The sequence below is a fragment of the Perca fluviatilis genome, chromosome 17 (genome assembly GCF_010015445.1).
Source record: "Perca fluviatilis chromosome 17, GENO_Pfluv_1.0, whole genome shotgun sequence".
Lineage (NCBI taxonomy): Eukaryota > Metazoa > Chordata > Actinopteri > Perciformes > Percidae > Perca > Perca fluviatilis.
Window position 1 is genome coordinate 29,266,229 of NC_053128.1, and position 12,964 is coordinate 29,279,192.

General features: G+C 41.1%; 1 protein-coding gene across 3 annotated transcripts in view; it reads left to right on the forward strand.

Moving 5' to 3' along the window:
- Positions 1-12,964, forward strand: part of ttc28 (tetratricopeptide repeat domain 28) — a 166,247-nt gene that overhangs the window by 86,417 nt on the left and 66,866 nt on the right. For all 3 annotated transcript variants that reach the window (XM_039779288.1, XM_039779290.1, XM_039779291.1), the window contains 2 exons: positions 1,691-1,963; positions 3,036-3,166. In XM_039779288.1, coding sequence (XP_039635222.1) covers positions 1,691-1,963; positions 3,036-3,166 — 404 coding nt within the window. The remainder of the gene's footprint in view (positions 1-1,690; positions 1,964-3,035; positions 3,167-12,964) is intronic.

The window sequence follows — 12,964 nt, forward strand, 5'->3', positions numbered from 1 at the left end:
ACAAAGATCGATCTTGAGATCTTGACACTGCAAAACATGAGACATGAGTTCCAGGTATTTTTAGTGTGAAACAGAAATACAGCAGCAGAGAGATCCAGAGGGCTCAGCTCTGTTCTCTCTCTGCTGTACATCGCTGTAAAGCCCCTCAGGACCAGACATTAGCACTAATTCTCCCTCCAATCACGCAGAAACGATTTATTGATGGGGCAACAGCTGCATGCCTCGTCTCCATACCAACAAGTGTTGCATTGTGGAATTATTATAGGTTTTAAAGCATTTTTATTTTGTCAAGTTAAAGATATAATATGAAGAAGTTCCGCATTAAGATGTCTAAAAAAAAAAAAAAGTCTAGAATATAGAAAAGTAACGCTCATTATGGGTTGTAGTGAGGTGCTAATCACTTGAGATGGACTTGAAAATAAGAACAAAGTGTATGTATATTTATTCTGATGACGTTTCGGCCCTCAGGCCTTCTACAAATCAACAAAAAACCATCCAGACCCATGTTATATATTTAGTTACGTTGTGTACTTACATTATCCCAAATGTTTTTATTACAACAATGTTCAAACCCAGAGAAATCTGTCATTTTATTACATTTGGTCGCCTGTCGATGGCACCGTATCGCCTGAAACACTCTGAGCTCTTGGCCCACCTTCCTGAAAAGCCAAGTCTGCTCTGATTGGTCAGCTGGTTGCAATTGGTCAGCCAAATTCAAACAAGCCACTGGGTGGGCTGGGCCTGCTCAGGCAGCACCTATGGGCAGCACATATGAAAAACTGGGCTGGCATTCTCAATCAGTGACATCACTAATTGAGGAATTTCAAACAGGAATGTGCGTGAGTCGTTTCGCGATCTCGGTGCACACAAGTGCTTTTAGCTTCAGTAGAAGAACTAATCTCTGTTTAAATTAACACGCCCAAACCACATATCTCATCAACATTCTTGTATACTGGGCATGCGTGTGCCCAGGTAAACAGGAAGCAGCATGTATACACACCGCCATGTTAATGTTAGTAGCTTAGTCAGAGAATGAGACTCCATGACCCAATCTGGAGGCGAAACATAGGTGTCGGTGTTTGCCGCAGTTAAGACTGCAGCATGACCCCGGAGATTCCCAACCAAAACGGGGGTCAGAAGTGTTTTCAAATGTCTCCGGTTTAGGGGCTCGGAAACGCCAGAACAGTGTGAATGCGAGGTGTAAACGTAGCAAAAGGTATTCGTTTTTAAACCAAAACGTAGAAATGTTAAAGGTGCTGTAGGTAGGATTGTGAAGATCCAGGACTTAGCCAAAAAAATTCAGTCCCGCCCCCCACAAGGGAGAATAAATGCGTGTGCATGAGCAGTGATTGACGTGCAGTTAGACACCCACCCTGGCCCTGATTGGTGCAACAGGGAGTGGTGGATTTTTGCAAATCGCACTACAGGCTGTAAGTGGTGCCAGAGGAGCCGGATTTTTTTTTTTTTTAATTGCCTGCTTCATGAAGTCCTACTGGAACATAGAGTCAGTTTCAGCAAATATGAGAAAGTTAGTTTTATAAGTCCTACTGCACCTTTAATGTAGCCTCAGGCAGTTGCGAAAAAGTGCTGTCTTTGGGAGAGAAAGCTCCATTTGGAGTGAAATCCCCAAAAAGCATAATAGGGGCTCTTTAACGGACTATTTCAATTCACTGTCAAACTCTCTTCACAGACACGCTTGAGCCGACGTACCAGCAGCTGCAGAAGATGAAGCTGGACAAGAGCCCGTTCGTGGTGGTGTCGGTCATCGGCCAGGAGCTGCTGAGCCACAGTTTCCACGGCGCCTCGGTCGTGGTGCTGGAGGCCGGGCTGAAGATCGGCACGTGCTCGCTGAAGCTGCGTGGCTCCGTCTTCTCGGCCCTGAGCTCGGCCTACTGGTCTTTAGGCAACGCGGAGAAGAGTATGGCCTACATGCAGCAGGACCTGGAGGTGACCAAGACTTTAGGTATGGGACAGCCAGATCTTTTACTTGAGTAAAAGTACTAATATCACACTGTAAATACATACTCTGTTACAAGTAAAAGTCCTGCATTGAAAATGTTACTTAAAGGCCCAGTGTGTAACGTGTTTAGTTGTTCATTAACAAAATCTGTGTTGCCCGTTCACAAACTTGTCCTTTTTCATGAATATTTACCTCCACCATCAATTCCAAGTTTTCCTTTTCGGCTTGAAATTTTACATTTGCGTTCGCCTGACCTGGGGTAGACGCTCCATATTCATGCGCCATCTTGAAATACGTTAGCCGGTAAGGGACATACAGGACATACTGCTCCGCCTTTCGCATTTTCTCTGTCACATGATAAACTCCCAGGTGCTGCTAATGCTGCTAACGGGTATCGTAGCTTCCCGGCCCCAGGAAAGTTTGAAGAAGGAAACATGGATGACCACACGTATTCAAAATCCAAATTTCTTCTTATTTGCCCTGAAAAAGAAAAAGGAGATTGAAAAGAGCAAGAGACCGGCTTTTTGAAGCGTGAAGGCTACCGTAGCTGTAATACATACTTTGAACTGCGTGGTGCGAGAGAGTTGATTGCGATATATGATCTCAACTCTAGATGGGAGAAATTCCCACACATTGGACCTTTAAGTAAAAGTATGTAAGTGTGGTCAGGAAAATGCACCTCAAGTATTAAAAGTACTCAATGCAGAAAAATCCTCACATTTTAGAAACTGGAAACAATCAATTCGGCAAATCGGCTAATCATTTCAGCTGTACCTGTAGGCCTATATATTGTTGGGTAGGTTCATTTATGATAAAACATTGTATTTTATACACTACATGTGTTTTGTGTGCAGAAATCTCAATTTGTAAAGTAACTAGTAGCTAAAGCTGTTAATGTAGTGGAGTAAAAGGTACAATATTTCTCTCTGAAATGTAGCGGAGTAGAAAGTAAAGTACAAGTTTCCTTAAATTTACTTAAAATGTAATACAGTACTTGAGTAAAATGTTCTTCAGCGTGCAGTGTGAACGGACGCTGTAGAAAGCGAACATCACGTACTCTCTGTCTCGTCCACAGGTGACCAGTCAGGCGAATGCCGTGCTCATGGGAACCTCGGCTCCGCCCTCTTCTCCAAAGGCAGCTACAGAGAAGCACTGGCCAATCACAGGAACCAGCTGGTGCTGGCCATGAAGCTCAAGGACAGAGAGGTACGTGTGTGTGTGTGTGTGTGTGTGTGTGTGTGTGTGTGTGTGTGTGTACTGTATGAGAGTGTAGAAAGAGAGAAACTGGTAGCGAGTGTGCTTATGTACTGTATATTCATATCATGAACTGTGTAGTATAGTTTTGCGGTCTTGGTTTAAGTGTAGTGCCCTTCTCCTGGCCGTGCTGTTTGCTGGATCAGTTTCTGCTTCTGAACTTACCAAGTCGGAGATAACAGCCGGATTTTAGTACACCTCGCACATCCACAGAATGAATTAAAGGATCTATATCAGGGATCTTCAACAGGGGGTCCTCAGAGTCACTCCAGGGGGGGTCTCCAAATTATTGTAAATTTTTTTCAAAAAATGTAAGTCTTAACATGATTCCAACATATTATTAGCAAATATAAATCCACTGATGGTAGGCTTACTGGCCAGTAAGTAATGTAGTCACTAAGGTAGCCATCCACAGATACAGCTCATTCCAAAGGATTGACTGTTTCACATTTAAGGGTTAACATTAAAACATGATTTATAAAATCCTGCCAACAATTATTAGGCTATTTGAATAGCTTAGTATTCTATGCAAAAAAGGTATCTATAAATGCTTTAGGCTGCCCTAAAAGTTACTGTAGGACCAGATTAATACGCAACTTCATTTTATACAATATATGTAGTATGGGGTCCCTGATCCGTCTCTATTTCAATTAAGGGGTCCTTGGCTTAAAAAACGTTGAAGACCCCTGATCTATATCATGCTCATTTTCAGGTTCAAATTAGAATTTGGGGTTTCTACTAGAACATGTTTATATGCTTTAATGTTCAGGAAACACTTTGTTTTTCTCATACTGTCTGTCTGAATATACCTGTATTCACCCTCTGTCCGAACGCTTCGTTGTAGCGCCTGTCTCTTTAAGACCCCCTCCCCAGAAAAAGCCCAGTCTGCTCTGATTGGTCAGCGTCGTCGCGTCTTCTACATCTGCGTTCTCGGAGTCTCTGTATCGTCATTGCAGCCGGGGAATGACTGTAACGGCACTGTAGCAGCACTTTCTAACTATATATATATATATACATACATGTATGTATATGTGTGTATATATATATATATGTATGTGTGTGTATATATATATATATATATATATATGTATGTGTGTGTATATATATATATATATATATATATATATATATATATATATATATATATATATATGTATGTATATATGGATATGTATATATATATGTATGTATGTATGTATATATATGTATGTATATATGTATGTATGTATGTATATATGTATATATATATATATATATGTATGTATATATATATGTATGTATGTATATATGTATATATATATATATATATGTGTGTATATATATATATATATATATATATGTGTGTATATATATATATATATATATATATATATGTATATATATATATATATGTATATATATGTATATATATATATATATGTATATATATATGTATAGTATAGTATAGTTGTGACATCACTACTGTACGGAAGTCCTGAGGGCTCATTTAAAGGCCCAGTTTCTGAATACGGCCTGTGTGCATTTCTCTGTGGATCTCTGTAGACAGTATTTATATAGCACCTCGACTTGCTTTATAATCAAACAAGACATGGAAATCTTACTTTTTACAATATGGGCCCTTTAAGAATCAGAAAGCAGAGAGAGGCTTTACAGCAGTAGGAATAACGTACTTGCCACACTTACTAGTTGAGCAGTGTTGGTGTCATCTTGATTCTTTGTTCAGGAAGGTTGTTGCCTACCTGATATGTTTATTATTTAAGAGCTACATTCGTTAGAATACAGTGTATATGATATGACAGTGTCAGCAGTTTATCAGAGACGGTGAATCTACAGATCTCAACCCAAACGAATAAAAAAACAAACTTACTCTTTGCTTGTTTGCAACATCTCAGTCTGCTCTCTCACTCTCAAAGCAGTTTTCCCTCGCCACGGCCCGAAGCTAAACTCACCGACTTTCTTCTCAAACACTTTGGACAGTTGTGAAAACCGTAGTTAATTAGATCGCTGTTACAGATTAGACTTTGGCCCCTTTATGTCTCCAAACACAAAGTGAAACTGTCAGGTTGTTTGTGTGTGTTTACCTTCGTTTAACTACTCCCATATATGTGTGTGTGTGTGTGTGTGTGTGTGTGTGTGTGTGTGTGTGTGTGTGTGTGTGTGTGTGTGTGTGTGTGTGTGTGTGTGTGTGTGTGTTGCTTTCTTAACGTTTCCAACATGTGTTGCAGTGTGAACATACAACATTGTGTCACGGCAGGATTTCATGTTTTATTTAATTCTCAAAATTCTGTGCCTGTGGAGCGTTTTCTGGGATTTTTTTATTGGCTCTTTGATATCAAAGAGAGAAATATAAACAACCGTGTGTGTGTGTGTGTGTGGTAATCAATAATGTTTGATGTTGGCTATTCTTCGATCTGTCTTGTTTTCTCTGCTGTATGTGCAAACAGTTTCATGTGTGCCGGAGTATTCGTTTGTACACAAATATCTACTGTGTATTGTAATTTGTTGTCAGATAGATAAACGGCTTATTTAGATTTGTTTTGTTGCGTCCTGTATTACAATACAATATTTTTTTCCCATTTTTCTGTTAGGTTTAAAGTGCTCATTTTATGCTTTTTGGCTTATCCCCTTTCCTTTATTGTGTTATATATCTTTTTGTGCATTTTATAGGTTTACAAAGTGAAATAGCCCAAAGTTCAGCCCAAAGGGACTCGGGGCGTAGTCCTTACCTAGGTACTGTCAGGACACGCCCTCATACTCTGCTTCTGACTGGCTAGTAGTCCTTACCTAGCTACTGTCAGCGCACGCCCTCATACTCTGCTTCTGACTGGCTAGTAGTCCTTACCTAGGTACTGTCAGGGCACACCCTCATACTCTGCTTCTGACTGGCTAGTAGTCCTTACCTAGGTACTGTCAGGGCACGCCCTCATACTCTGCTTCTGACTGGCTAGTAGTCCTTACCTAGGTACTGTCAGGGCACACTCTCATACTCTGCTTCTGACTGGCTAGTAGTCCTTACCTAGGTACTGTCAGGGCACGCCCTCATACTCTGCTTCTGACTGGCTAGTAGTCCTTACCTAGGTACTGTCAGGGCACACCTCATACTCTGCTTCTGACTGGCTAGTAGTCCTTACCTAGGTACTGTCAGGGCACACTCTCATACTCTGCTTCTGACTGGCTAGTAGTCCTTACCTAGGTACTGTCAGGGCAGCGTCATACTCTGCTTCTGACTGGCTAGTAGTCCTTACCTAGGTACTGTCAGGGCACACTCTCATACTCTGCTTCTGACTGGCTAGTAGTCCTTACCTAGGTACTGTCAGGACACACTCTCATATTCTGCTTCTGACTGGCTAGTAGTCCTTACCTAGGTACTGTCAGGGCACGCCCTCATACTCTGCTTCTGACTGGCTAGTAGTCCTTACCTAGGTACTGTCAGGACACGCCCTCATACTCTGCTTCTGACTGGCTAGTAGTCCTTACCTAGGTACTGTCAGGGCACGCCCTCATACTCTGCTTCTGACTGGCTAGTAGTCCTTACATAGCTACTGTCAGGGTACGCCCTCATACTCTGCTTCTGACTGGCTAGTAGTCCTTACCTAGGTACTGTCAGGGCACGCCCTCATACTCTGCTTCTGAATGGCTAGTAGTCCTTACCTAGCTACTGCGCATGTGCGACTCCCAACAAAGATGTAACAGAAGTGAGATGTCTCACTCTGTAGCTAAAACAGAGCGCTCAACACACAGGGTGAAAAGAGGAGCTGCAGCAATGTGCAGTACAACAAAAATAGTGTTTTTTTGAAAATTATACCACATAAAACTATTCTGGTACAACCTCTAAAGTATGAACCTGAAAATTAGCATAATATGAACACTTTAAGCGAATGTACAACATTATGTTTCAGAAAGGTAGCCTAAATATAGAAAAAAAAAAAAATCCCTTTATGACGGGGAACTGAAGCTGTTATGATCTCTTCAAAGCCACCAGTTTCCTTCCGTTATTTTACCTCACAGAACATGGGAGTTGCTGCTCTACCGCTGCCTCCATCGTGTAGTTTGCTTGGGTTATTGTGCGACTTTGGTGGTGTTAAAATATTTAGGAACTAACTCAACTAGCAAACCAACTTACTGACCAGCTAACACACTGACAATGTAGAAGTAGCTTATACAAACACACTCCAAAAGATCCGAACTGTCCCTTTTAAGGACACTCCAGGATGAGCCAAGGGTGTCACAAGATTTGTTCACTTCAGTGTTGTTTTTAAGTGTAAATTTTTACTACCGTTTCATAAGTTTAACATAAATTACTTAAAATGTACCTTGAAGTTTTTTTCCTCTCTCCTTCGGGCCCATCATAGCTCCACATCTCTCCTCAGAAGTATACAATTACACTCAATATCTTTTGATTAATATTGGTATTGCAGTATCTAAAATGACTGGCTGCTTTTTATTATTATATATCTTCCAGCTGTTTACTCAATAAGATGATTCTAATGTACAGCTTTATTATAACAGCTCTACGGCCACTTTAATGTTGTTGAAGGCTCCACTGGACACACACACACATACACACACAGCCATTTAATAGCATGTGATTGCATCCTGGATCTGGAGAGGCGGATTGAACACCTGTCAGTAAGACGAATGAGGGTTTGAGTAAGTTTGTTTTAATGAAAGCAGCGAGCGACTAACAGGAATACTGCTTGTGTTTCTGAGCGGCTTCCAGTTCTGTCACATTAAGTTTGTCATAAATCTCAGTATTAAAACTAGACAGAACAGTTCCTTCCAGGACTGTCCTCCCTCGAAAAAAACACTCCCATAGGTTTTTTTTTCATGCAGCAATTACGATTTATCTTTATGTTTCTAATGGTGGCTCCCTCTAGTGGCCGTAGTGGTTATGACGGGAGAAAAGTAGAAAGTAACGTGACAACGCATAAGAGCACCAAGTTACTCATAAAGAGGCAGGTTGGGGTGGTGGATGGGTCAAACGAACACAGGACTTTCACCTAGGAGACCGGGGTTGGTTTCCCGTTGTAAAAATCAAAGAAAACTGCGTTTTCTTAAACTTTACAAAGCGAACAGAACAAACAGAGTAAAGTTTAGTGTAGTCTTTTTTTTTTCGTCACCTTCCGCTGTCTTTGTGGATTTATGAAGGCTATGGTTAACTGCGCGAATCACGTGTGAGGATCACGTGCGCAACCGGAAGTGAAATAGCGTCTGATTTGAATCCAAACTACGACCTTTTTATACACTTCATTAAGTTGTTTTTGTGCTTACACCTAGTCTCAAATTGACAGACCTTCTTCCACAGCGCTGCGGAGGAGGGTCTGGCTAGTCCACACAGCATTCCTTGGTGGGAGAGAAACGTGCTGTGTTTTATTGGCGTGTCTTTAAACCAATCACAATCGTCTTGGGCGGCGCTAAGTGCCGGACGGAGCAATGGCGCCCCTGCAAAATAGCATCAGGAAGGAACTTGTTTTGGTGAAACGTGTACGTTCAAAAGTAGTTTTCTTCGTGCAACAGAAAACTCAGATTGGACAGATAGTCTAGCTAGCTGTCTGGATTTACCCTGCAGGGAAAGCGGAAGGTAACGGGACATCCGGTCGAAAAGAAGGACATCCTTCGGAATTTCCGGCGGCAACAGAGCCATCCCAGAAGTGGAACGCTGTGGATGTAGACTAGCCTAAACCTAACCAAACTGCCACCGTTTCACAACGTTAACGACGTGTTTAAAACCACGGCCGTTAACATTTAGATCTGCGACTGGCATTCTCTGGTTTAGATATGAGGACGGACAACGCTCCTATGGATCGTATTTAGGGTTGGGTACCAAAACGTGTTGCCAATAGGGCACCGGTACCGGCGTGAACAGTAGTAATGAGACCGAATAAGAACGAAAATTTCGGTGCCTGACTTTACACTACACTCGACAGCAGGTAACGTTAGCCTACCGTTAGCTAGCAGCTGGATTAAACACGGTTAAAATGCTGACAGCTAACGTTAAACAGTGTAAAGTGTGACTGTATTTCACTGTGGAGGATTCCAACACGTAACAGTCTGACTGCAGCGCAACACAGACGGTGCGCTCGCTTGAAACAGTTAGCCTCGTGGTGCATTCAAAGTTATTGTGAAATACCCTTTTCCCATCTGGTGGTTGTTTTTGTCGTTCAACAGCAATTTACTGGTGAAAGAAGTTATTGTTATAAGTTATAGTTATTACATTATTATTAAATCTTTAATTTTGAACATATGGCCTTAGCAATAAACAAGTCGCCGAATGTTGTTTAGTACCCTTCTTTTTTTTTACTTTATTAAAAAGTACCGTTTAGATACCGGCACTGTTTTTAAAAGTATCGCTTTAGCACCGGTATCGGAAACAACCCAAACGATACCCAACCCTAGTCGTATTAAAGGGTAAGAATAAACAACCCATATCTTTCTTGGTTTGGAGGACTTGTTTGTTTCTCCATCTGAGCTCTGTGTGCGTCTGTTTCTGCCGGGAGTTGAATGTCTTGTGTTGTTGACAGCCTCTCCTCGACAGGTGCACAGCCTGAGGCGACTGAAACACGGTCATCAACAGAAATCCATATCTCCCACTGTGTGTTTGCTTTGCTGCGGTACATGTGTTTATTTGAGTGATTCCAGACAGCGTGCTTCCAAACAAAGAGCTGGTGTTTAACCCACAGGGGTGGACACACACACAAAAGAAGGCAACACCTTTATAATATATCATTTAAGTCAGTCCCGTACAGCTGCTTTGTAATTAAAACACTCTGTCAGTTGACAGAAAAACAATAAGCAAAACTTAAGGTAATTAAGTCATCGTTTAAGTCTGAGAATGAGCTGCTTTTCTTGTTTTTACATCATGGGGAAATTCATTTCTTTACGTTTTGGACAAAACAAGATATTTGAAGATGTCTAGACATTTTTTTTTTAGCTGGGCTGCACCAACAACAAAAAAACGTAAAGTAAAATCCACAATCCTCTGCTCCATGAAAACAATTTCATTCATCTCCATTAAATCCTGATCTTTCCATCACATTCTGTGTGTACGCATGCCGACAAACCCTCTTACGTTTCTTGGCCAAACGTTTATTTAATGTTGTAATTAGTGTGTATTTTTTTATTTAATGATGCATTTATTTTGATTGCAGTGCAAGAAATCGAGGAGTCTGACGACATATCATGATCTACTGTATGATGACAGAACTTCAGAAACCCGTGCAAAATCTTCACGATAACATATATAAACCCAGAACAAGCTCCAAATGGTGAATGTTGGAAAGAAACTCGGGTTTCTCTCCATTCCTTCTTTTCTTTTCTAACCTCAGACTTCCCTTTCTCTGTCTGTCCTTTCTCACCTCTGTATTTCCTGACTCAGTCTTTCGGTCTCAGAGTCAAACCAACATGAACCAAGTTAACTCAGATCTGTCATTTCCCCCTGGCGCAGCAGGAGAGCTCGTTTCTTCCTTTATGCCACGCTGAGGGTGAAAAGCCCATATTTTTTTGGGTGATTGAGCATCTCTTTTCTAACCCTCCTGCATCGCTGCTTCACAGTTTATCGAGCGGAGAATGCAGAGCCACTGTCTTCACTCGTCTCTCCTCTTTCTTTAGATTTAGAGATCTTTTCCTTCCTCGTCTTTTTACCCACACAGACCCTCCTAATGAGATTCCCCTGCAACATTATATACAAAATATATAATGCCGACCGGTCCCATATTATATCTTTGATTTTCTTCCCATGCAAAATGACAATGGTTGTCAGTCTCTCCATCTTTTTCTTATATATATATATATATATATATATATATATATATATATATATATATAAACACAGTGTACCGGCTCACAGAGCCAGACACAACATGATTGGATTTTTTTAGTTTTTTTTTCTCGTGCAGGGGAAACATTGTGTCCTTGAGGGAAATCAAACACTCGTCTGGCCGGTTGACTGTACACACAGAGGCCTCCCCGTCATTTATTAAATCTCCCTTTCCTGCCTCGGAGATGTGTCAACTGGATTTTATGTGTTTACTCTCATCACTTTGCAGGGAATTGGGATTTCAGTTGGTGTGTGTGCTGTCGTCTTACACACACACACACACGCACACACAACACACACACACACACACACACACACACACACACACACACACACACACACAAACAAACAGAAATGAAAAGAGCAGTTTGTCCAGATTTTTAATTAGAAGTTAAAATTTTACTGAAGGTCAGTTTGGCTGTTTTCAGTTTTTAACATTCATTAAGGAAGGAGTAGTGCTGGTTTGTGTCTTATTTATTCATGAACATTAAAACTAAAGGATCAGTTTTTTTACAGACGAGCAAAGTATGTCCGAATTTCTGATTTATTTTATTTTTTGAAAGTACAAACTTTTAGGTCCTCTGTTAAAGTACTTGATTTCACTGGTGTAAAGCAGCTAAGTACATTTACTCAAGAACTGTAGTAAGGTACCATTTTGACGTACTTTACTTGAGTATTTCTATTTTCTGCAACTTTATACATGTACTCAACATCTCAGAGGCAAATTTCTACTCCACTCCATTTGTCTGAAAGCTGTAGTTCCTTTTCAGATTAAAGGACAATTCCGGCGCAAAATGAAGCTAGGGGTTAATAACGCATGTGTACCGAGTCGAACGTTCTCTGGGATCTGTTTTCATGCTAATGCTAACCAGTCGAACGACGAACGCCCTGCTTGAGCGATATTACTGGTTGCACGGTGTTCGTCGTTCGACTGGTCATGACTGTTTTCCCAAGATGTCGTCTGCCTGTATACGTGAACGGTAGCTACAGTCTTTATAATCTATCTTTTTAATAAACTGTCTGTACACTTACTGTACGGTTTACATGTAGGGACCCTCATTATGCTACCGTGGAAGTGTGCTATTTTGAGCCTTGTTAGTGGTGTAGAAATTTCTTTTTACTTTACCCGTGCCCTGACGACTAGCGTTATAAGCTAATTAGCGGTTTGCGCTAAAACTGGTCTCATTCGATTAGCATGAAAACAGATCCCAGAGAACGGTCAACTCGGTACACATATGTTATTAACCCCTAGGTTCATTTTGCTCCAAAATTGTCCTTTAAGAAACATTAAATAAAACATTTTATTTAAACCAGTGGTTTGCAACCTTGTCTTGTGACCTCTTACAAGACTCTGGGCCAGATGTACGTACATTTGCGAATGTAGCGTTATCAGCGCTATGGCCAAGCCGCAGAAAGCGCACGCTGTGATACTTCAGCTCACGTCGTATTTACCGAACCTGCAGTTCATCGGGTAATCGGCGCCTTTCTCCGCCCACCATACCGTAAAATTTCATCAATTATCATGGATCAGCCACCAAGTCAGTCAAAACAGCGAAAACAAAGATTTAGCGATAATGAGGTAACGGCTTGATGCGTGTTATTTCGGCATTAGTGGTGGGGAAATGTATTGACTAGTGCGCTGTCACAAAGCGTTACGTACTGATGCTATGATACGGCTGAGTGCAGACGGCGATATTCCCGCTGCTGATTCTATGACTGTTTGAAATGATCCCGATGCCAATATTTGTAATGTAGAGAGGAGTTTAACAACTGCTGGAATGAAATGTGAACGCTGAGTCGGAGATTCAACGTCATCTTTGATTTCTTCCAGTAACTGTAATATTGCATGGCTGCTTGATCTGTAACACTTAATGATTTTGTGTTCACTCAACTGAAAAAGTGTGATCCTTGTGGCAAAAATCTTTTCAGCTCGT